The sequence below is a fragment of the Scheffersomyces xylosifermentans genome, assembly GCF_036884685.1.
Source record: "Scheffersomyces xylosifermentans strain CBS 12540 chromosome Unknown RJT20scaffold_1, whole genome shotgun sequence".
Lineage (NCBI taxonomy): Eukaryota > Fungi > Ascomycota > Pichiomycetes > Serinales > Debaryomycetaceae > Scheffersomyces > Scheffersomyces xylosifermentans.
In genome coordinates this window covers 341,948-365,530 of record NW_027042939.1, presented here as the reverse complement: position 1 = coordinate 365,530, position 23,583 = coordinate 341,948, and the positions used below count along the sequence as shown (strand labels likewise).

General features: G+C 40.5%; 9 protein-coding genes across 9 annotated transcripts; 3 read left to right on the top strand and 6 right to left on the bottom strand. All coding sequences in view use genetic code 12, as the record gives it.

Moving 5' to 3' along the window:
- Positions 1-2,107: 2,107 nt before the first annotated feature.
- On the top strand, positions 2,108-3,760 carry RJT20DRAFT_7543 (uncharacterized protein). The gene has a single exon (XM_064921184.1). It carries the CDS (start codon positions 2,211-2,213, stop codon positions 3,567-3,569), a length of 1,359 nt encoding a protein of 452 aa, XP_064776673.1. The 5' UTR covers positions 2,108-2,210; the 3' UTR covers positions 3,570-3,760.
- A 492-nt stretch (positions 3,761-4,252) lies between these two features.
- On the bottom strand, positions 4,253-5,107 carry RJT20DRAFT_4213 (uncharacterized protein; the record flags this gene model as incomplete). The annotated part of the gene is made up of 2 exons (XM_064920082.1): positions 4,253-4,554; positions 4,591-5,107. The coding sequence occupies 2 exons, from the start codon at positions 5,105-5,107 to the stop codon at positions 4,253-4,255; spliced, it is 819 nt and encodes a 272-aa protein (XP_064776672.1).
- Positions 5,108-6,193: 1,086 nt separating this feature from the next.
- On the top strand, positions 6,194-8,710 carry AMO1 (Amo1p). The gene has a single exon (XM_064916001.1). The coding sequence runs from the start codon at positions 6,405-6,407 to the stop codon at positions 8,544-8,546; it is 2,142 nt and encodes a 713-aa protein (XP_064776671.1). The 5' UTR covers positions 6,194-6,404; the 3' UTR covers positions 8,547-8,710.
- Positions 8,711-9,088: 378 nt separating this feature from the next.
- On the top strand, positions 9,089-9,984 carry RJT20DRAFT_7533 (protein-arginine N-methyltransferase). Its single transcript, XM_064921183.1, has one exon. The coding sequence runs from the start codon at positions 9,200-9,202 to the stop codon at positions 9,818-9,820; it is 621 nt and encodes a 206-aa protein (XP_064776670.1). The 5' UTR covers positions 9,089-9,199; the 3' UTR covers positions 9,821-9,984.
- On the bottom strand, positions 9,885-12,300 carry RJT20DRAFT_7529 (putative carboxylic ester hydrolase). The gene has a single exon (XM_064921182.1). It carries the CDS (start codon positions 12,259-12,261, stop codon positions 9,949-9,951), a length of 2,313 nt encoding a protein of 770 aa, XP_064776669.1. The 5' UTR covers positions 12,262-12,300; the 3' UTR covers positions 9,885-9,948.
- Positions 12,301-12,666: 366 nt separating this feature from the next.
- On the bottom strand, positions 12,667-15,485 carry RJT20DRAFT_123651 (uncharacterized protein). The gene has a single exon (XM_064916000.1). It carries the CDS (start codon positions 15,240-15,242, stop codon positions 13,116-13,118), a length of 2,127 nt encoding a protein of 708 aa, XP_064776668.1. The 5' UTR covers positions 15,243-15,485; the 3' UTR covers positions 12,667-13,115.
- Positions 15,486-15,630: 145 nt separating this feature from the next.
- On the bottom strand, positions 15,631-18,748 carry RNR1 (ribonucleotide-diphosphate reductase subunit). Its single transcript, XM_064915999.1, has one exon. The coding sequence runs from the start codon at positions 18,696-18,698 to the stop codon at positions 16,098-16,100; it is 2,601 nt and encodes an 866-aa protein (XP_064776667.1). The 5' UTR covers positions 18,699-18,748; the 3' UTR covers positions 15,631-16,097.
- Positions 18,749-20,503: 1,755 nt separating this feature from the next.
- Positions 20,504-21,245, bottom strand: RJT20DRAFT_123649 (uncharacterized protein). The gene is made up of 3 exons (XM_064915998.1): positions 21,162-21,245; positions 20,916-21,049; positions 20,504-20,697 (listed from the first exon to the last, which is right to left on the bottom strand). Exons 1-3 carry the CDS (start codon positions 21,207-21,209, stop codon positions 20,670-20,672), a joined length of 210 nt encoding a protein of 69 aa, XP_064776666.1. The 5' UTR covers positions 21,210-21,245; the 3' UTR covers positions 20,504-20,669.
- A 528-nt stretch (positions 21,246-21,773) lies between these two features.
- On the bottom strand, positions 21,774-23,511 carry PRP3 (U4/U6-U5 snRNP complex subunit). The gene has a single exon (XM_064921181.1). It carries the CDS (start codon positions 23,376-23,378, stop codon positions 21,930-21,932), a length of 1,449 nt encoding a protein of 482 aa, XP_064776665.1. The 5' UTR covers positions 23,379-23,511; the 3' UTR covers positions 21,774-21,929.
- Positions 23,512-23,583: the final 72 nt, after the last annotated feature.

Here is a 23,583-nt window from a genome sequence, read left to right as displayed (position 1 = left end):
GCTGTAAGATTGTAGAGAATAGTACCATCTCATGGTATTTATGTTTTATGATTTGCTAGACAATCCTCTCAGGTTTTTTTTTTTTTCAGGCAAAGCAAGAATCGAGTTCCACAGAGAGCAAGGAGTGTTTAAAGAATACTTTGTGAAGAGATGAGGCTTAAAATAGAGACTTCGAGGATTTTTTTCAAGTATAGCCGTGAGTGGTATATACTGGCGAAATAGGAAGGAAGAATAAACACAATACACACAATAGTAAATGGTAGAATTCAACTTTTCAATATAAAAATTCGAAAAAGGAACAACAACATAAGTCTACGACTTATATTACGAATTCTTCATCAAAAGGGCGTTATTCCTCTTACTGAATAATGCTAAAGAATACTAAGACACTTGAAACGATGCTTCACCACTAGGAAAGCATGAATTATCACCGAGATCACGTGACTATTCAGTCTTCGAAGGGGGTTTTCTCTCGCATACGACATCTGACAAATGTTCGGCTGCAAATCTCGGGGAAGGGGAATAAGAAGAGGAGAGTGTCGTCGCCTTTAAGAGTTATGTATAATGGTTAGTATAATACATAAAGTATAATGGATGTTAAGTGCCCCCCTTCCTTACAATGTGGGCTGTCGGTAATGTTTAGTATTGTGATGAAAGGAGACAATTGTTCTTTGATGTTCCAGTTTGGGAGTTCTCTTTTGTTCTCTGTCCTTCCATTTAGGTGGAACTCCGCTGTATTAGGCACTCGGACATCAGATTGGCAGTTGTACAGCAGGCAAATGGCGCAAATGGTGCAAATTATGACAATAGTAAATGGGTGCAAGGAGTCATCTAGGAGGTGGACTAATGAGGAAATATGTACATTGTAGGTCATTGCTCATCGTGTCTTCTTTGGCATATGTAATTAGGTGCGTCATTTCGGACCCCGATGGTACCTATTGCCCTAATGCCCTATACATTGTTTCTAGCAAGTGTTGACCGTATGTATTACTGACCAGGTTGGACGCTCCAGACAGCGCGGGATATATCGGTGCGTGCCGCAAATAAGCACTTGTTACCGGAACAGCATATGGTAGGGCCGATCAGCGTCCCCCTGCTCTCTCGCTGCGTCCTTGTCACCTCGCTGGCTCACACCACACGACTATTAGTGTCTCCCAAAAAACCTGCCGCAAATACCTCACCCACCATGCAGCACCAGTGTATACACATTGTGCCATTTGCACGAACCGGGGATTCCGTAACGGGAACTGTAATTGAAAATTTCTAGGCGCGTGCCTACGGCTTACTAAATTTGCTACCATAAATCGGTAAAAACGGCTGAGAGATATTTTCTGGTAGTGGCAGAATGAGCTGTCACCAGAGCGTTAACTATGGGCAAAAGACGGTTGAGTAATGGATTTGTAATTGCCCGACCAAAGCAGCATGTCCGGCTTTGCGAGTGACAGGGTTTCGGTAGTAGTAGTTAGAGTTTTATATATATTACATGCGTATTCCGTAGAGATGGGGTTTTCTTCCTCAAGGGTATTCCATTGACTTCTGGTTGTAGTCTTCTTTTGCACCTAGCACCTAGTTTGTATTTTCCAACTAAGTTAACAACTACTTCTGGCCCTCTTCCCCAGTGCCAGTACCACTAAAGTCCCGGCCACTCTCCATTTCAACTATCCGAGTGGATTAGCCCGCCTCGCATTTGCTGCTCTGTGTTTTCCTAGAGATTCTTCACTGCACTCTTGGCACACCCTGGTCCACGGCCCTATAACAACCTCAATCCCATCACTTCACTCCGGACGGCACATTTGCAGGTAAAATTTGGAACATTCTCGTTCCGTTCGTATAATACCAGTTCGTATAGAAGCATTCGCTGCGATTAAGGCACTTGGAACAACAGACTCCGGCCTGATATACGCTATATTTAGTCCTAGATATAGATATATATATTCCTTCGTGGTAGCCTGAAGTTTCATCCCGCCAGACGCCTCTATAAAATCCATCCGGAATAAAAGGCATTTTCCATCAAGACTTTTGACAGAGTTCTGGGTTAGACCTCGTGTGAGTTCAACGTTCTTGATAGTGAATAGTCTCAACTAGTGCAGAAGAGACACAATTCTTCATTATCCTTACTACCAGGACCATTGTTTCCGTACATTGACATAAATTTCACATTTTCTAAATCATTCACATAATCACATTACAATCCCCTTGATACCATCACAATGTCAAATAAGTTCCTCTCTCAACAGGACACACTCACAGCTTTAACCAAGCTCAATGATCCAGCAGATACTGGTGCAAATATAAGCGTCTACTACTACATACTGATCAGCTTGAGCTGCTTCTTGTCAGTATTCTATTTCTACAGATACAAGAGAATCACCAAAAAGCTTCCCATCATACCCCAGTCTACAAGCAAAGAATTTCCAGATATACGGTTTTGCGTGGTGAGTTTGATTGTGCTTACTGTGTGGAATCTCCTTTTCACGCTATTTAACCAACATATAGTTCTTGACTTGCCAACATTGACACAGTACTTGGAACGCAATGGGGATTTCAATCTCATCAACGAAACCAAAAATTCATCTTTGAATTGGTTTTATTTCGTCAAGGACATGGAAATAACAGTAATAATGGTAATCTCCATGCTTCTAATTCATTTATTCTCAATTGGCATTTTGAGATGTTCGGAATACTTCCAACTCTTATCGTCGTACATCCAGAAGGATCAAGAAGCTAGATTTGGTAAGGAAGAAGGAGGAATTCCAACTTTCAATTATGGACATCACAACAACTCAGTTGAGCAATTGTTGATGGCAACGCCTTCTCCACAGACAAGAGTATCGCTTTTGCCCCAGTTTTACCATAAGAAGTTCTTCAAGAAGCACATTGCAATTTTCTTCATTGTATTGGTTGCATCGACTGTGTTGTTACCTTCAACTTTCCAATTGACATCGTCATCAATAATCTACGAGTTGAACACTTTTCAGTTTAAATTCGACCATATTTTCGTAGCCTTAGTGGTAACATTTACAATTGACACTTTCACCAAGTTTGTTAAGGTAATTATCTTTGCTAACAATCACTTGGCTTCTTGCAACAAATTTACAGGCTTAATAACCAGATTTATCTGGTTGTACGATTGCATTATCCTTAACTTCTCGCTAGGATTCATTATTATATTTAACGACGTGTTAATTAACATGATCAATTTGATCATCAATGATGGCCCTCAAACCACCACGTCTCCTGTGCATTCAAAACCAATATCCCCACCAAAGAGTTCTATACAATTCATTAGTTCGATTTTAATCAACTACTTATCACACAGTGGCCTTGCAGCCACTTCCACCTCTGCAGCTGGTTCCTGCAGTGACTCGATATCATATTCATACTGTGTTCAACAAAGAATGCTTCTCTCGTTAATTCAAGCATTTGATTCTTTGTACGACACTCTCATTAATTGCTGGAATGTGCTTAATCTCTTCTGTTTCATAATAGCACCGCTCACCATTTGGTTATTTTTTGAGATCAAGATAGAAATGTTGTCGAGAAGGAATTACTTCAATCAAGACAAGTAAAGACTTGAAGTAAAGTCTTGGATTGTGATAATGCTTATTATATGAGATTCTAATGTTGTAGAATACCCGGTTCTACGTTTTACGATTACGCAAGTACTAATATATTTATTAATTTTAATATATTTATTAATTTCAATATATGTCTATATCTATATACATCCCAATTTTTACTATTATCAATTCTTTACTAGATACAAATATTGTCAAGTCAGTTGCTTCAATTTTCTCTCAGGTAACTTTCGTAAATCTGCATCTGTATGAAACTGCATTTGATATATTTGCAGCGGCTCCTAAATCCATTTCCTACTAGTATTTGTTTTAATGTGCCCAATTGCACATTTCTAAACCAAATTGGGTCAGGGAGTTATAGTAGTTTCTTTAGTAGGGGCATCTGTTTCAGCAACTAGTTAGCATGTATGACCTAGACATAGCTAAATGGGGAACGGTAGACTCCTTGCGCATATCAATAGCATTCAAACATATGTAGCTCCAATTTAATGTGACTTTGGCGAATAGAACTTATTCAGTACTCAATTCTTTGCTGAGATTTTCATTTCGCTTCTATCAAATTCAATGTGGGCATAGGGTGACCAAAATAGCTGATTCAATACTTATACTTCCCACAATTTCGGGTTGGGAAGGGAAGAGCTATCTTGGCATTCATAATTTCCCCACGAAAGAAGCTATGGTTCTCCGTTTTCATCCTGGTTAGGCTCTTGCTGTTCATTTCTTCTTAACACGCCAGGAAGAGCTGCTGAGCGTTCTGTAATAACTCTCAGCCGTTCTTCATTTCCCTCGATGACCTCACTTCGAATGTTGACTACCTTTCTCAATTGCTCCAATTCCTTGAGACTTTCCTTAACGAGTTCTAAGTCAAAATTGAAATAATCAAGCCAGTTCAAGTAATTACGCGCTTTAAATGTAGTTAAATCAGCTTGCCTTTCTCTGAGTTTCTTTTCTAAGACTCCAACCGACTCTTCGAATACTACGAGAGTCTACTCAGTTGGGTAACGACAAATACGCTCTTTGTCCTCAATAATTTCCATTAGCTGCTGACGCTGATAAATTTCATCCAAATCCATTCTAAAGAAGTCTCGGTAACTAGGTTCATCTGCAAAGTTTGCTTCATCATTGGCTATTTCCAGTTGCTTGTCAAAAATTAGTTTGATATTTCTAATAATAGAGCTAGCGCCATAGACTTTGGGTGCACTAGTATCCAAATTTCTCTTCGAGTAGGCGAGGAGTCCATAAGCAGCTATCTTATTGCTACGGATAGTCGTATTCTTATTTGTTTCAGATACTGAAGCTTGACCTCTCAAGCGCTTCCTGGAGTTACAGCTTTCTGGGTCATCTTCGGACTCTGAGTCTTCTTCTGGATCTGATTCGTCTTCTGGCTCTGAGTAGTCTTCTTGATCCGAGTCTTCTTCTGTCTCTGAGTCGCTTTCTTGATCTGAGTCATCTTCTGGAGCTGAGTTTCCTGCTGGATTTCTAGGAACTTCCACCCTGGCGTTGGCATTTACTCTCCTTGTGAATTCCATTCTTTTGCTGCCCTAGAAGAAGCGTTACCAGTAGCCGCCAATGGATAATATCAGATGTAAACAAGAACTTTTAGTCATAGATATTGTTGGATAACCAAATAAAGCACTGTAGACGACTCAGATCACCCTTTATCAAGGTCAATATTGTATTGATTGGATGATACGTAAATGAGCAGGAAAAAGGGCAGGTAAAAGGACTAAAAACAAAGAAACAGAAAGTGTTGCAAAAATCTGATTCACAGATCAGTGCACGTAGTTGCATAAAAAAAAAAATCAAATGGTAGCGTCTACCAATTATCAACAATTTTTGTTTGTTTCTGTATTTCCTATCAAGGTACTATCTTCACCTCTAACCCGTGTAATATAGATAAAGGATCTAGTATCTAATACCTAACAACATTCTTCCATAATTTCATAGTCACCATAGTCACACTGCTTTAGCCGCAATTTTCGTTTTCAAGTCTACTCCGAGAACCGCTATCTGGGCTAACCTTCCTATTAATGCTAGTACTTGCGCACAATGTATATCTCCATAATTGAACAAGTTACCCACTACCCACGATTGTCAAATAACACACTAAAAGATATCAGATCCGACCATTCCCATTCTTTTATCCCACGACTCCCTAAAACCGCATCTATGACCTTCCTTGTCATACTGTTTCCCGTCATTCCTCCCACTCAGCGCTCTGCCTCACCTTCTCATCGCCTGAGCATGCGATATGGCAATGTGATTGAAATAGTGGAGACAGGTAGAATTGTATGTTGCGAAAGAAGATAGTCACCTACTCATCACTCACCGCTCTATCACCTACACACCTACACACCTACACCCCTACTCACTCACCACTCACTATCTCCATCCAATCTTTTTATCTTTTTGCAATCAATCACACCGTCCTTTAGCTGCACTCTCCCATTCCTTCCCACTCCTACCGTGAACTTCTCACTTATATATGCCCGCGCTCACTTACCTTCCCCTTCCAGAAGGTGCTTCCTCCCACGGGAACAAATATCCCGATTAGGTGCGATAAGACGGGCGGAATAAATATATTTTACACCGATAGATATAGTAGTGATTTGGCGATGGGGAATGGAGTCAATGGTATATATAGTAGGGAGTTTCCAAATGTGAATTTTGTTGTTGTTTTCAATTGTCATAGTATTCTTCATAGAATCTAGAAAGAATTCAGAAATAGTCTTTTTTAAAGGTTTTTGCTTGGATTTATCGGATTGGTTGCTCTTCATCTGACTCTACTCCTCCTACTTTATTCAGACGGTACATTTTTCATTCACTATGGAAAGATTGTCGCAGCTTGCTATTCAGATGACTTCGGCCTCCTCTGGCGGTCCCCACCCTTTGGACCCATTGTCTCCGCAAGAAATCAAGAAAGTCTCCGATGTTGTCAAGCAGAAGTACGCCGGTCGTAAGATCATGTTCAACACAGTTACCTTGAGGGAGCCAGTCAAGAAGGCTTACTATAACTGGAAAGAGAACGGTGGTCCATTACCCCCACGTTTGGCCTATTTTGTTGTGGTTGAAGATGGCGTTTCTGCTATCCAGGAAGGTATTGTTGACATTCCAGCAAGTGCCTTAATCGAATTGAGAAGCACTGAAGGTGTTCAGCCAATTTTGACTCCTGCTGACTTGCAAGACACTGAAAATATCGTCAGAAACGACCCAGAAGTCATCAGACAGTGTGAAATCAGCGGTATCCCAGCTTCTGAGATGTCCAACATCTACTGTGATGCCTGGACAATTGGTTATGATGAAAGATGGGGTGCTTCCAGAAGATTGCAACAAGCTCTCATGTACTGGAGATCGGATGAAGATGATTCCCACTACTCACACCCTCTTGACTTCTGTCCTATTGTTGATATGAATGCCAAAAAAGTGATTTTTATCGATATTCCAAACAGAAGAAGAAAGGTTTCCAAGCACAAGCACTCTTCTTTCCACCCTAAGCATATCCAGGAGAAGTTCGGAACACCAGAAAACCCATCTGGTTTCCGTACCGATGCAAAGCCTTACAATGTTACTCAACCAGAAGGTGTTGATTTCAAGATGCAAGGAAATGTCATGAACTGGTCTAACTTCCAGTTCCACATCGGTTTCAACTACAGAGAAGGTATCGTTTTGAGTGACATGAGCTACAACGACCACGGAAAGATCAGACCAATGTTTCACAGAATCTCTCTTTCTGAAATGATTGTTCCTTACGGTTCGCCAGACTTCCCACACCAACGTAAACATGCTTTGGATATTGGTGAGTATGGTGCTGGTAACTGCACAAACCCATTGTCTTTGGGATGTGACTGTAAGGGTGTTATCCATTATTTGGATGCCCACTTTCCAAACAAGGATGGTGATCCAACAACTGTGAAGAATGCCGTGTGCATTCACGAGGAGGATGATGGGTTGTTATTCAAGCATTCTGACTTCAGAGACGATTTCCAAACCACTGTCGTCACCAGAGGTAAGAAGTTGATCGTTTCGCAAATATTTACTGCTGCTAACTACGAATACTGTTTATACTGGATTTTCAGACAAGATGGTACTATTAAATTGGAGGTCAGATTAACCGGTATCTTGAACACTTATGTCTGTGCTGAAGATGAGTCAACTGGTCCATGGGGTACTCAGGTATACCCACAAGTGAATGCCCACAACCATCAGCATTTATTCTCCTTGAGAATTCATCCAAGAATTGATGGTGAAGGTAATTCGGCTGCTACTAGTGATGCCAAGCCATCCCCATTCCCATTTGGATCAAAGGAAAACATGTATGGTAATGCTTTCTACGCCGAAAAGACTACCTTCAAGACCGTTAAGGATTCATTGACCAACGCACAAGCTTCCACTGCCAGAACTTGGGATATCTTTAACCCTAAGTCTATTAACCCATACTCAGGCAAGCCAGCTTCATATAAGTTAGTGTCTACTTTCTGTTCCCCAGTGTTGGCACAAGAGGGATCTTTAGTCCGCAAGAGAGCCCCATGGGCTGTTTACTCAACAGAGGTCGTCCCATACCAAGATGAAGATCATGGATATGGTAGATTACATCCTTCCGGTGAGCATGTTGCTCAATGGAGTGGTGATGGATCCAGAGGTATGAGAAAATGGATTGGCGACGGTTCTGAAGCTATTGAAGACACCGATATCTTGTTTTTCCACACTTTCGGTATTACCCATTTCCCAGCTCCAGAAGATTTCCCAGTCATGCCTACCGAAATCTTTGACTTGATGTTGAGACCAAGACACTTCTTCACTGAGAACCCAGTTCTCGATGTTAAGCCATCTTATGCTAGAACTACTAAGGAGGTGAAGGCTGGAAGCAAAGGAACAGACTCATGTTCTTTAAATGTGGACAAGACTTCTAGATTGGCTTTTAATGCCACTGGTGCTGAAGGAGCTTCTTCGTGTTGCTCCAAGAAGTAAATCATGAAGTATAGCGATGGCAGTGCTATTGTTTTTAATTAGCTGAGAATGTTTATAGTGTATTTAATCATTAATTTTTAATGTATAAATTTGGAATTGAATTATGGGTAGCTGTGCTTATCGAAGTGATATCTGGAACGGATTTTCTGGGAGTACAGTGACTCCGAAATTGACAGATGATCCCAGGTTTGTCTACATAGTTTTATAATATCCAAGCAATAAGCTCATGTTTATGATCATAAATAAGTTCATATATGTATATTTGAATACTTGAATATCGTTCAAGAACCGTAGAAGAATATCGTTAATATTTACATTTTGGACAAGCAGACATATATATCTGACTTATATCCCCATGGAACATACATCTACAACCTCATATCTATAATATATTCAAATCATACATTTTTGCAACTTCATAATAAATGGGCCATCGAAATTTTGCAGCTGCAACAATCGGCGCTACCATATTAAATTTTTCAAAAATTCGATGGCTTTCGATTTCGAAGACGAGCTTTGAAGATGATGAAGAGTTTGGTGTTTTTTGAATGGAGAAGGGACCAGATAGATAAAGGAAGTCGAAAAGTCGAAATCTTGTTTATTTGAACCGAGTAGTATTTGAGTATCTAATTTGTAAATAGTTTCCGGCGAAAATGAAGTATATAATAGAACATATGGAAGAGGGATTCTCTGAATGGGTTATCTTAGAATACACCCAGATTATCAAAGAAGTCGGCAAAGAAAACTTGGTTTTGACTTCTTTACCGGCTGAAACTACCGAGAAGGATATTCCTAAGAGATTGCTTGACTTAGGTTTGCAATGGACTACCAAAGAATGTGTTAACATCGACGGTGGGTTAGACAAGAACAGAGTTTGCTTATTAGACCCAGCAGCAACTGAAGAATTGGCAACTACCGACGCCGAAAAGTTCGATTACTTCGTCTTCGGGGGAATCCTTGGATCTCATCCTAGAATTGACAGAACAGGTTTATTAAGAGAAAAGTACGGTTTTGCTGGTAGGAGATTGGGAGCTCTCCAAATGACCACTGATACTGCCATCAGAACCACCCAAAGAATCATTGAAGACCAGGTCAAATTCGAGGATATCAAGTTCTTGGACTATCCAGAAATTAGATATAACAAGTACGAGTCCACTGAAATGCCTTTCCGTTACATTGTCGATGAAAACGGAGAACCAATTTTACCAGTGGGTATGTTGGACTTGATCAAGCACGATGCTGAACAGAGTATTGACGATTTACTTCTTGAGTAAGTAATGTTGGAGTAAGCAGCAAACAAATAAACATACGAGAGCCAGCTGTTCTTCTACATGCAAAAGATTGGATTCAGTATGAATATGTATTTTAGCATTCTGTAGTAAATGCACAAATTTATAATATCTTACTTATATGTTGAAAAGGTCTTTGCCTTGACTGGAGGCTTATCAGAGGTTAACACTTCCTTCATGATAAAGCCAGCGGTGTCTTCATCCTCAAAATACGAGATATGAGCACTAACTGCTGCAACCAATGAAATATCAAAGACCCCCATCGGTAGACAATAATCAACTCTACCGGTTCTATTTAATTCTAATAATGGATTCAACTTGGCACCATCGAGTTCGATTTTCTTGGAAGTACCTTTACTATCGGACTTCTTATCACTTCGAGCAAGAGAAGTAATGATATCTCCCAATGCATTCTCTTGAGCAGCCTTGTCTTCAATACTAGTCGCCTCTTCCTTTTTCCCTCCGCTTCTGGTAAACCAACTAGAGGCTTTGGTAATCTTTTCAGAGAGCCCATCACCAAAGCTAGCAAACTCTTTAATTTGTTCATTCAAGCCTTTCAGTGCAAATGGAATCGGTTCTGGTTTGAAGACCGAATATGCTGGAGAGACGAGAGGTTCCATCCTATACCCGACAGCATCACATGGATGAAAGATGTTGTATAAGTTTTTGCATTTGGGAGAAATGTACTTATCAGAGTCTTCCGGCTGTGCTAGTGAACGGGCAACAATGTTCTTTTCTTCTAAAAGTTTGAACATACCTGCTGGTGATCCAACGCAAAATAGATCATGGACTTCAAACTTCAAGTCATTGGAGATATCCACGTCTTCACCAATGGTAGCAGTTTGATTAGACATGATATCTAAAGCGATTGCTGAACCCAAGGAATGGCCCAAGATGTGGACTTTCCCTTTGAAGTTGGGATTTCTTTCCTTGTATAATTCGTAGACTCTGTTTAACTCGTCTGTGACGGCAGAGAATATCTGCTTCACATACATTGGTTCGTAATATAGTAATATATCCAAAATAACATCACCAAGTATGTTCCGTAACGGCTTCACACCATCTACAGTGATTTGGGATAAGGTTGGAAGCCTGTGCTTACCAAACTTGTCAAACTTTTCAACTGGTTTCGAGGGATGGAAGTCGACTCTATGTCTCCATGAAATAGGAAGCACCTGAATTCTATTATTTGAGGATGATGTTTCTGTCTTCTTGGCTTCACCTGGATAGGCCAAGTGTCTATATCTGTCATCCGACTTGTATACGTTCTTCATTGTGTTCCTAAGCACATTAATACTATGGGTGAAGTTGACTGATTCATATTTGTCGCCAAGCACTTGTCCGATACCATGCACACAAAGAATGAGATGGTCTACATCTCTATTCGATGTCGTGGCAGAGACATCATGGTCATAGTCTGTTTCTAAGATGTCTTTCATTTGGTTGTTTGCTGACTTGGTCTCTTTTGGCCCACTTTCAGATGAAGAATCAGAACTTAGAAAACCGAAGAACGGTCCAATTTCATTTTCAAAAGTATCTGCCAATTTCGGTATGGGTTCCTTTGCTATGTTACTCAATATTGATTCTCCCAAGTCATCAGTATACCCACGCTGTATATTGGTTATTGATATCATTGGAATTTTCCTTGGTCCAAAGTTACGAAGAACATTAAGGTCAAGTGTAGACTTGATGACATTAGGGAAGATCAGGGCATCCGTCCCATTATGGAAGAGCACAAGTTGTCCATCATCAAGTTCAATGAGATCAGGCTCTTCATCTAGTTTGATATCAGACTTGGCATCTACTTCCAAACGGTCCTTTATCTTGTTGAATTGGCCTACCACATCCTTGTTAAATTTGAGAAGGTCCATCAGATCGTTATCTACCTTGAAGTTGTAAGGTTTGAATCGCTGATATCCACTCTCAATTGCCCTGGCAATATGGCTGGGGAGGGGTATACCATCAGAACCAAACCAAGTTCCTCTCCGGACTTCATAAATGGGACCTTCCCAATACACGGGAGCTATGTTGAGTTTGTTTAAATCCACCTGAAACAATTTATCTTCATTAACTTCGACTATTGGTGATACGTCTGAGGAACCACTCAGGTTGCCAAGCTCTTGGAACCGCTTCTCTAATTGACTGGAATCGTAGTCGGAGAAAGGAATGAACTTCTTAGCGTCATTTTCCTTTGTATAATCGAACCATTCTGGTTTCGAAAGGGGAACATCTGTGGCGTAGAACCATTTAACTCGGATTTTCAGCGGCTCATTGGCTTGCTTACCCCAAAGCTTCTTATTGTTATACAAATGGCTGTGCCGCGAGAAATATCTGGGGCTAGGCGTATTTCGTGGGGTAATTGCCGAGAACAAACACTTGCTAGAGGTATAGATCCTTCTCGGAGATACCCTCAATACTATAATCATAACTCCTTCATTCAACTACAGCGCAGAAGAAGAATTCCATCCCCAGCCAATTGTATGTTTATAAAGGGTTCACAAAGAATTGCAGCAAGTCAGCGCACCGATGACGCTTTGGTGCACTCATTGTTTTTGGAACCCAAATAAGGTTGCGCCGGTTTAGCACGGAGCCGAATATGGCATCAGATAGCGAAATACGAATATTATGAGAATATTGTTCTTTTTCTGGTGTTTTGTCTTGTGTGTTCTATTGTAATTAGAATTACATTTGGATTTAGTGGAGAGAGATATTATTATATCTTGGGATATTATATGGAGATATTATAACTTGGGAAAAAATTAATAGAAATGGAAATGCAAGGAAATTTCTCATGAAAATTGTTTTATGAAAATAGGTGTTTTATGGTAAAATGCGAGGGAATTAATGATGAAATTTGGATAGTTACTCTCGCAAGCATATTCTGTTAAAAAGTAAAAAACCCCACATCGAGCAATTTGTTTTCTTAGTGATGTTTTTTTAGTTATTCTCGTATGAAAGAGGTATACTTTTTAATTAAAAATGTTTAAAAATTAATTAACAATTCTTATAAAATTAATTAACAGACTCTACAAAGGCTACACCTTATTAATTATCAAATGCTATTAAATTAATGAACGGTGTTTGTAATTTAGAATGTTTATAAATTAAGAATGCTTATAAAACATCTTCTTTTTTCAACTTGCCTCCCATGAAAATGCTATTCCTTTGAGTCTACGAATTCTATTACAGTGCTTTTATCATAGTTATAATATATTTCCATTCATTCTCGCTCTTTCTATTCTATTAAATAATCCTAGTTTCCGTCTCAAATGCTTAGAACCTAGGTTAGCCCCGGTTTGGGGAAAGACATATTTCCATTGGGCCAACGTAAAACCGCAGCATTAGTGAAGTCGCTGTACACATTGGTACCTGGTATCTTCCGTCCCACACGGACATATATGGCGATATTGCCGTCTTTGTCTTTATATCCACTCTTTAGAGACTCGGCGATTTGCAGGGCCAACTCGGTGGAATTGGCGAATATCTCCTTCAAGTTTACCGATTCCACCTTGTCTCCGACATATCTCTCTATATCGTTCACAAGAACGGAGATAGACGAGTACTTCTCGTACATCTTGTACTGAATGGGTGAAAGAAATTCTTCCGAAAGACCCTTCCAAGAAAGACTTCCGGTGCCAACATCATAACTTGATATCTCCGGTGGGAACACCTTTCCTTGTGGGTCATCCCTCTTTAAAGAGGTAACTGTTTCTGCAATCGCAGCTAATCCCCATCGGGATACACCAGAGAGAAATAAGCCCAGTAAAATGCCCTGGAAAAGTAAAGCCGTTCTTCCTCTTGTAGCACAACCTGGAATTAATAACATTGCCAAAATGTAATGATGAATACGTAAGGTCAAACCTGGTAAATGGGAAACCAACACTAGTCCTATGATAAACCCACCGTAGATAGTTAAATACTTACGGAACCTACCAGATAACCAGATCTTGTAAGCTTGAATGAAGGCACAAATTAGGATAGTACTAATAATTGAACCAACAGCCAAGAGAGCACCGCTCTGTTCTTTAAGGTCATGAAGGGTTAACCTATCCACTGGCAATCTGTCAAAAGTCATGTTGTTCAATACTCCTAACCAAAATAATGGGTACCAGTATATCAATCTACTCAAAGGAGAAGCTTTTGCTCCTGATTCCAATGGAGGTTCAGAAAGTGTACGTTTCGCTGAACAATGCCATAAAACATATAAGATGCAACAAGTTGGTAAGAATCTTTCTAAGCCAATGGATATCAAATTGGCAAAATCTTCAGGATCTGTTGCATCAACTGTCACCGGAGGATCCGTGGCCATGCAAATTGTCCAGAATCCTACTATGCTGATAGTCCAATAGGCCACTGCTCCACTGCCTAAGTAGACCACAGGAATTCCTAGGATGATGTTCACTACCAAGATAAGAAGTCTTGGATCATAACAATGTGTAAAACTACCATCATCTGTAACTCCACTCGCTAACTTTTTGAAGAAATATGACGACTTGAAGAAGGAGAGGAATTCAATGGAATCGCTCACTCCATAATGCCCCTTTGTCGAATTGAAAGAATTTTGTTCTTTACTCTTGTAGGAGACTCTTGCACAACCACCAAAGAATGGAGAAATCACTCCAGCATGAACACCTGCTCCACAGGGATAGGAATCGGCTCGATATGGATTAGATATCTGATCTTTGTCTATTACATTTTGCACCTTGTCTCCGCCTCCCACGAAGTAGCCTCTATATTTAATTCTCTGATCACCAATGGGTATAAGTGAATAGGTCCAACTGCTTCTATCGCATAGGGCCGGACATCTAAACACTACTTCTTCCTCTAACTTTGAACCTGGGCATAGCATTCCATCAAGGCCACATTCTCCATTCTTTCCTCGCCAGAATTCTGAGTTTCCTTGGCATGAGAGCGAGATAACCCGAACTTCTGGGTCGCTTGATAGCGTCGAAGGAATGGTTAAATACGGAATAAGTATAGTATAACATAGTCCAAACCAGAATAATAAATAAAATATTAACATGCTTACTCTGTACTCCTTAGCTAAGGACCGATTAAACCGTTCCGGCAACTCCTCCAACCCCTTCAAAAACTCTATTCTTGGGGCTGGTGGGTCTTCAGGCTCGTCTGGTCCGTTCCATACCAAATAGAAGAATCTTACAATTCGCTCCCGATAACCTTGGCTGTAGAACCCCTCTCGGTTCATAAACCCCATACTTTCATTATCTGACTCCTGTTCAAAGTCATCTTGGAACACCTCATCCAAGTCTTCTTGCGAAGACGCTGGTTCGCTCATATTACTTCGTTCGTCAGCTAATTCTTCGCCCGTGTCAAACGTTTCCAACGGTATACTTTCCAGCCTTTTCTTCCCACCTTCGTTAAGAACACTGTATTTAGCCCGTACCATGACCAGAGCGATTTCGAATCGGTTCAAATAAGATTATTTTTCTACTACCTAACGATGGCTAAGAGATCGTGTGATGAAAAAGTGTGGGGAAATTAATTACTAGCACATGTATGGAGGCTGGATAACGTCTCCTAGCTCTCTAGATCACTCACAACAACGAATGTAGACGTCTTTGGGACGATCTCTGTTAATACCATCGGCTTCTTCGACATTCATAATCGGGTATGATTCATGCTATGCACTGCGGCGTGGATGTTATACTGTGCAGTCGCTATGGCCGCAAAAAAACGGTGCAAAATATACGGAGAAGAGAGGGGTTGGTATAGGAGAGGTTCCGCTGTATTTGGTGAAGTAGCTGGAATGGTATGAAATGGGGTTATAAGGGTATGTTGTGGGGCTGTAATGGGGCTGTAAAGAGGCTGTAATGGTATGGGGGCTATAGTGGGGTTATAATGGGGAAGAGTTAGTTTTCTTGTAGTGGGAAATGGTAGAATAATGGGAGCAAAGATATTGAAAGTTCTAAGCCGTGGGACACTTAAAAACGTAACAGTGGTGGCTGTCCTATCACCCTGATGCTTCCTTGTTCTTGATAAGAAACAGAATACTCTTTAAAAGCAAGAAACCTTATCTCTATATCTAACTTTGGGAGACATGATTTGAATAGAACTTGTCTGATTCTTCAACAAACAAGACTGGCTCTCTAGTACAATTTACAAACAAAACTCTAAAATAACTTATTAATTAAAACTAGATAGAAACGAATAGTTGTGATACAGATGGGATCAAACAAAACAAATAATATACAGAAGGCAAACTAAACTTTAGCAGACTTTATCGAGACTGTTCGGATGCAGTTTAACCAGAACACATGGTACATGATTCTGGGTTGTTGATGGCACAAGCAATGACTTTGGAACTGAAAATATCACCTTCGGACTCACCTTCAGTAGCAGCATCAGTGGCATCGGTGTCCTCCTTCGAGTCTTCAACGGCTTCTACTGGCTTTCCGTCAGCAATCTTCAATTCAGCAATGGAGTTCTCTAAGGAAGATGGTTCGGTGGATACGGATCTGGTAGAAACAGAGTCAACATCACTAACAACGCCAGAGCCTCCCTTGACAATATACTTTCTTTGGTTCAACTTCTCCAAGGATGCAATAGTCTCACCAGCAATACTAGCAGAGTTCTTATCAACAGTGAACTGGATGGCAGCAGCAGCAGCTTGTGTTCTTAAGTAATACATACCAGTCTTCAAACCCTTCTTCCAACCGTAGAAATGCATAGAGGTAAGCTTACCCATTGTTGGGTCCTTGATGTGGATGTTCAAAGACTGTGACTGGTCAATGAAGGCAGCTCTGTCAGCAGCCATGTCAATAATATGCTTTTGTGAGATTTCCCAAACAGTCTTATATAAGGCCTTAAGCTCATCTGGAACATTAGGCAATGACTGGATAGAACCATTGTTAGAAATGATGTTGTTCTTCATGGCATCGTTCCAGATACCCAAGTCGACCAAATCACGCAACAAGTATGGGTTGACAATCTGGAATTCACCAGCCAACACTCTTCTAGAGTAGATGTTAGATGTGTATGGTTCAAAACATTCGTTGTTACCCAAGATTTGGGAAGTTGAGGCAGTTGGCATTGGGGCGACCAACAAAGAATTTCTCAAACCGTGCTTAGCCAACTTCTGCTTCAAGGAATCCCAGTCCCATAACTCAGTTGGCTTTCTGTCCCACAAGTCATATTGTAACAATCCTTGGGAAGCTGGAGAGCCCTCGTAAGACTCGTAAGGGCCTTCTTCGGCAGCCAATTCGATAGAGGCTTCAACGGCACCGTGATAGATAGTTTCAAAGATTTGGATGTTCAATTCTCTAGCCTCTTGGGAGTCGAATGGTAATCTCAATGCCATGAAGGTATCAGCCAAACCTTGGACACCCAAAGCAATTGGTCTGTTTCTCTTGTTAGATCTCTCAGCTTCCGGAACTGGGTAGTAGTTTCTGTCAATGATCTTGTTCAAGTTACGAGTGACTGACTTGGTGACTTCGTGCAACTTCTCAAAGTTGTACCACAAAGACTTGCTGTCCTTCTCAGCAAAGGAAGGTAAAGCAATGGAGGCCAAGTTACAGACAGCAACTTCCTCTGGGGAAGAGTACTCTACGATTTCACAACACAAGTTAGAAGACTTGATTATACCCAAGTTCTTTTGGTTGGTCTTCTTGTTACAGGCGTCCTTGTACAACATGAAAGGAGTACCGGTCTCAGTCTGGGCCTCCAAAATGGCGTACCACAACTTTTGGGCCTTGACAGTGTTTCTTCCTCTACCTTCTCTCTCGTAACGTTCGTACAACTCTTCGAATTCGTCACCGTATACTTCTGGCAAGCCTGGAGCTTCGTTTGGAGAGAAAAGAGTCCAATCACCGTTTTGTTCGACTCTCTTCATGAACAAGTCTGGAATCCACAAAGCTGGGAACAAATCTCTAGCTCTAATCTCTTCCTTACCGTGGTTCTTTCTGATATCAATGAAGTCGAAAATGTCTGCGTGCCATGGTTCCAAGTATAAGGCAAAAGCACCTGGACGCTTGTTACCACCTTGGTCAACGTATCTAGCAGTATTATTGAAGACACGAACCATTGGAATGATACCGTTGGATGTACCGTTAGTACCAGCAATGTAGGCACCAGTAGAACGAATGTTGTGGATGTGTAAACCAATACCACCAGCACTCTTGGAAATCAAGGCACAGGTCTTTAAAGTGTCGTAAATTCCGTCAATAGAGTCGTCCTTCATGGCGACAAGGAAACAAGAAGACATTTGTGGAGATGGGGTACCAGCGTTGAACAAAGTTGGAGAACCGTGAGTGAAGAAACGTTGGGACATCAAGTTGTAAGATTCAATGACCTTCTCGATATCATCACCGTGGATACCAATAGAAACTCTCATAATCAAATGTTGTGGTCTTTCAGCAACCTTACCGTTGACACGTAAAAGGTATGATCTCTCTAAGGTCTTGAAACCAAAGTAGTTATAATTGAAGTCACGGTCGTAGACGATGGCCGAGTTCAACTCGTCCGCGTGCTTGAGGATGATATCGTATGTTTCTTTCGAGATCATAGGAGAGTGCAAACCAGTCTTTGGGTTGATGTATTCGTACAACTCCTTGGACACGGCTGAGTATTGCTTGGTGGTTTGCTTGTGCAAGTTGGAAACAGCGATTCTGGCAGCGAGAATAGCGTAGTCTGGGTGGATGGTAGTCATGTAGGCAGCAGTCTCGGCAGCCAAGTTATCCAACTCGATGGTGGTGACACCATGGTAGACACCAGAAATCACTCTCTGGGTGATAGCAACCGCGTCGACGTGTGTTGGGTCTAAACCGTAGCACAATCTTTGCACTCTGGCGGTGATTTTATCGAAGCGCACTGGCTCCTTGCGGCCGTCTCTTTTGTTAACATACATGGTTGGTATGTGGTAGTAATACTAAGGGTTAGGTTTGTTTTTAAGAGACCTATACTGAGAGAAGAACACTAACTATTAATCTATTCCAACAACAGGATATCCTCCACGTTATATATTGTGACGCGTAAAGGCAAACAAAGCTGGGGCGTGTCGCGCTCAAACGAAAAAAAACTGAGATGGCGAGAGAGAAAAGTAAACAAATCCTGATTTAGCGAGGGTGGTTGGAGGTCTGTCGTAAGCGGATTGCATAGTTAAGGTCCTGGTAGACAGGGTGAGATGTTGGGAGATCTGACAAATTCATGTTGTTTGCAGAGGTTTTGGCTCGCGCACACGTCTTACTAATAAGTTCGTGTTTACAAAATGAACTAAACCGCGCGTGTGTACACAGACGTGTGTGTAGATGGAGCAAAACATATGGCACAGATTAGGGTTTGTTTCATGGGTAATGGTGACAAGAATTCCCGTAGTCGGAGTCCTAATGGCGTAGGGGCGTCATTGGGCTTCCAGTATACGGTTAGACGGTGTTATTTTCTTTTAGTTTTATAAATGGTGTGTTTGTTCATCGAATAAGTGTAGAGAGAATGTTTACGAAAGAGCATACAAATGGTGTTCACTGTTTGTCTTCCGAGAACCTCTCCGACGCGCACAAGATAGCAAATGAAACTGGGGCTAACTACATTTGTATATGACGTGAACTGGAACTAGACGTGTCCGGACGAGCCAGCAGGCGTGATCGTCTTTTCGTACATTAGTAATGGCATGCTATATCCCATGTCGAATACAGCGGACGCGGCTTCTGTTTTCATTTGCTGGTTTGGGAGATCTGGAAAATAACAATCTGGAGTAAATATACCAATGAGGAAGGATGCCCGAGCCCATTGGGAATGAGATGCATATTTTCAATAGATAAACAACTGGAATTCACCTTCTATTATGTTGCTGTCGTAGAGATCAGGAAAGAAAATGCACATTAATCTGCGGATTTGTATTGTTTGGGCTTTCGCTGTTGATTCTTTGTTTGGGGCTTTTGTTTTGGTGTTGTAGGTTCTGGATGAGTGCCGTACCGTAGAAAGATCACACCATGGAGTAGGTAACAAGTGGATGGGTGGAGAGAAGTAATTACAGAAGGATAAACACCCCGAATTGTCTTCTTGTAGGAAAGATCAACAAAACATCATGATCATCACCAATTGTGTGATGTGACAATGGCAAATTTAATAAGCATAAAATTCGAAACTTTGCTAACTAGTCTAGAGGAGATATTCCGGAAGAGATATTCCAATAGAATATTCTAAATGTAACACGATAACATGAGATGGCAGTAATAATTAGATTTGAAAATTAAAGCTCCAGTTTTTTTGCACCTTCTTTCTTGATTATTCACACTATCAAGTGACTTCTTCCAAATAGTTTTAAGTAGAGATTTTATCTGTTATAATAACGTGCCATATGACCTTCTTAACCAGCCAGTTTCAATGCAAGAGATTTCTCGAGTCGTCTGTATGAATTAAAAGCTATACTTTGCTATGCTGTACTCTTCAATACCACTTTAAGTACCATCCATTAGTGGTGGTGGCTTCCTTGTATGGTAGCTCTATTTGCATGGTAGCGCACTATACACTGTATGTAAACCATCCTCCTTGAAATATCGGTAATCGCACGATACTCTCCACGTCGAGGTATGAGCACGTGACTTCAATACTTAAGTTCCGTACTGACCGTATGTATGAGATAATAGTTGCGACTATTATCAATAATAGATGATAGTGAATCTACAGATAGTTACAGTACATTGTAAATTACAGCGTTTTTTGTTAAAACCTATTGTAAATCGTCTATTGGCGTATAAATGTTTTGATGTCCATTGACTTTTTTATATCAACTTCTAGAATTGAAAATCATCGAAGCATTTTGTCGTAATTAAGTCGATTCGACCATAGATACAACACCCTTCTCACCGAGAGAAAGAACTTACTTGGTTTCCTCCTTGGTTAAGTCGCTAACATTGGTTAGTAATGGCCCTTTTAAGTTTTAGAACAAGAAAGAACAGAACAATCAACCCCCAAAATCCTAAGTAGAAGTCGAGGGATTAGACCTTATCAAGAAACTATGAATTCATTTCTCTTATAGAGGTCCCCGTGTGTTCCCCTTCCAATTTTGTCTACTTCAGTCATTCAAATTTGTCATGTCCTTCCTATCTTCACAAAATTTACATACTTAAGAAACTTCTCCAAGTCAAAGTCGTCTTCCTTAGATGCAGCAACAGGAGCTGGAGCTGCTGCTGGAGCTTCCGACTTGGCTCTAGGCCAAGCAGCGATGGCAGTTACAGAGGCCAAAGTGGCAATAGAGAGCTAAAACAAATCGTTAGTACTTCTTTCTTATAATCTACAATTCAACAAACCAAGTCAATATACATCCAACACCACCATCTCATATCCACAATTGACTTCCAATTCCACTTACCACGTGTGCGGGAACCTGTCTTCCAAAGATAGTATAAGCGCCGGCCATCTTTTAGTCAATCAATTGTATACTTGAATACTATCAACCTCCATGAATGAACACTCCTCTTCAATGAAAGAGTAGCCAATTCGAAGTGAGCTTTTCCGATCCCGAGAATGCGACACGGACGACATGGATGCGTGGAGAGGACGCGACATTATACAAAGATGTCGAATTTGTATGGGTTGCTAAATGGTGTTGAGACAGGTCGGTGGGATGAAGAGGCAGAATGCTTTGGGTTTTGGGTTGCAAGTTAGTAAAGTGGTGAGTAAGATGTGTGGGGGGTATACTGATAACTTGGGTGACACTATGACATTAGGTGCTGGATTTTATTTCATTCAATATGTCTTGTCATTAGGAAAATACCGTGGTTTTGGTGCAATTCGCAGCCAATGCTTGCTCCAGAAAATGAATTAATTGCAGCCAGTGGTTCCGTCTGATTACGATTGAAATTTGCCAAAAGGGGTAAGCCTATGTTAGTAGCAGAAACACATTTAACTGGCTTAATGTAAGTTGGAAATTTTGGTCTAATAATAAATTCATATAGTCTATGGTCTTTCATGAGTTCCATAAAATTTGAACAATTTAGCGAAGATTTCATAAATTAACAATATTATTATTATTATTATTATTATTATTATTATTATTATTATTATTATTATTATTATTATTAATAATAATAAAAATAATAATACATATTTTAAACATACTTTTGATACCCGAGTACTCTTACTCCTCAAAAACAGTCGCCTCCCTCCAATAATTCTCTATCCCAAATCGTTGGAGTACGTCATAAGCCTCATCGTCGTCTCGTGAATTCATTATGCTCCATTTCTGAAATTTTAAATCCTTCACCTGACCCTCCCAAACCAAGGAGCATTTATTAGAAGATAAATCCTCAAGATCTTCATCAACAGTAGTATTGTCTTCCTTCGATTTGGGAGCAGCGTTCTCTGTCCATTTTATTCTATTTAGTAGCAACTTCTTATAGAATTTTATGCTCTTGGGACCGCCTTCAACCACAATAAGATTGAACTTAGGATTTCTAAGACATATACCAACCAAGTCAAGCTGCTTTGCATTTACATCTATCTTGTAGAAATGCTGTGGATTTGATAGTTTGTCGATTTTAAATACTAAGGTAAAAAGTCCCTTCTGGAGATCCTTTTCGTGTTGTTCCTGAATCTTAGCGTGTTTCTGTTCTTTGGTCAACTTCCTGGCTTCATTCTCTTCCAAATGCTTTTGTAACCTTGCATCAACTTCTTCTCTCACTCTCATTTCTACTGCTGTTGGGTCTTTTATGGCTTCATTGGTCAATACATTCATCAAATTCGATAATTTGACCTTGGGAGGTGGTGGTGGGTCCAATCCCAATTTTATGCGGTCTTGCTTGTCCTTATGTTTTTCTTGTCTTTCATTTCGCCTTATTCTTTTCAATTCCTTCTTGGTTAAATACATTGGTTTGGCTTCCGTTTCCAACTTCTCCCAAGGTGCCAGTATTAATACTGGATGCTGTATGTAAATGGAAACAGGTTGATCTTCGTTATCCAAAACTAGCCTTGTTTCATCATCGATTTTACCGTAATCTCTATCTTTCAAGTATGGTTTGTCCCACCATTCCACAAGTGGTGGATATTCTGGTTTATATAGATGTTCACCTAGGTTTTCATCAGCGGTCAAGCCTTTTGCTTTGGTCTCTTCGAGCTTCTTTCTCTCTTCATCTTCTGCCTTGAGTTTCTCTCTTAGAGCATTTCCCTGAGATATGTATTTTCCTCGAGGATTGAATTGAAGTGGGCGAGGTTTATGGCTCAGACTTAAAGCTGAACTAGACTGGTTCAAGTAAGGATTTATGGCAGTGGGGTCGAACCACTTCCTGACCTTCTGATTCAAAGGATTATGGTTCTTGGGAAGTGCTGGTGTCGCCACGTTAGTCCTCAAAAGAGGGTGAATTTCTACGTTAAGACCACCCTTGCCCTCTTCCAAGGGCTTCAGTGTTGTTCTTTGTTGTCCATCGGTTTGCTGAGTTCTTGTAATTCTATCTTCTTTAGTTAAAGTACGTTTTTGTGGAGCAATTCCATGATTAATATTGTTTATATGGCCACCATTTGAGCTTTCATTGGTGTTTTTTCGTTTCCTTGAAAAAAGATTATTATCCTGCCTTGCCGGTTCTCGAGACATCGTAGCTCTCGTAGTCTCAAGTAGTCAAACACAGAAGAATAGTAGTTTCTAAATCGAATCTCTCATTATCATCATCTTCATTCTTCAAAATGCAAGCTGAAAAATCCTGTATATCGAGAAAGATGTTACTATAATAATGAATGGATGGGAGTAGAGTATTGGGTACAACTCATAGCGAATTGAACTGGTAGCAAGCCAGCAAGTC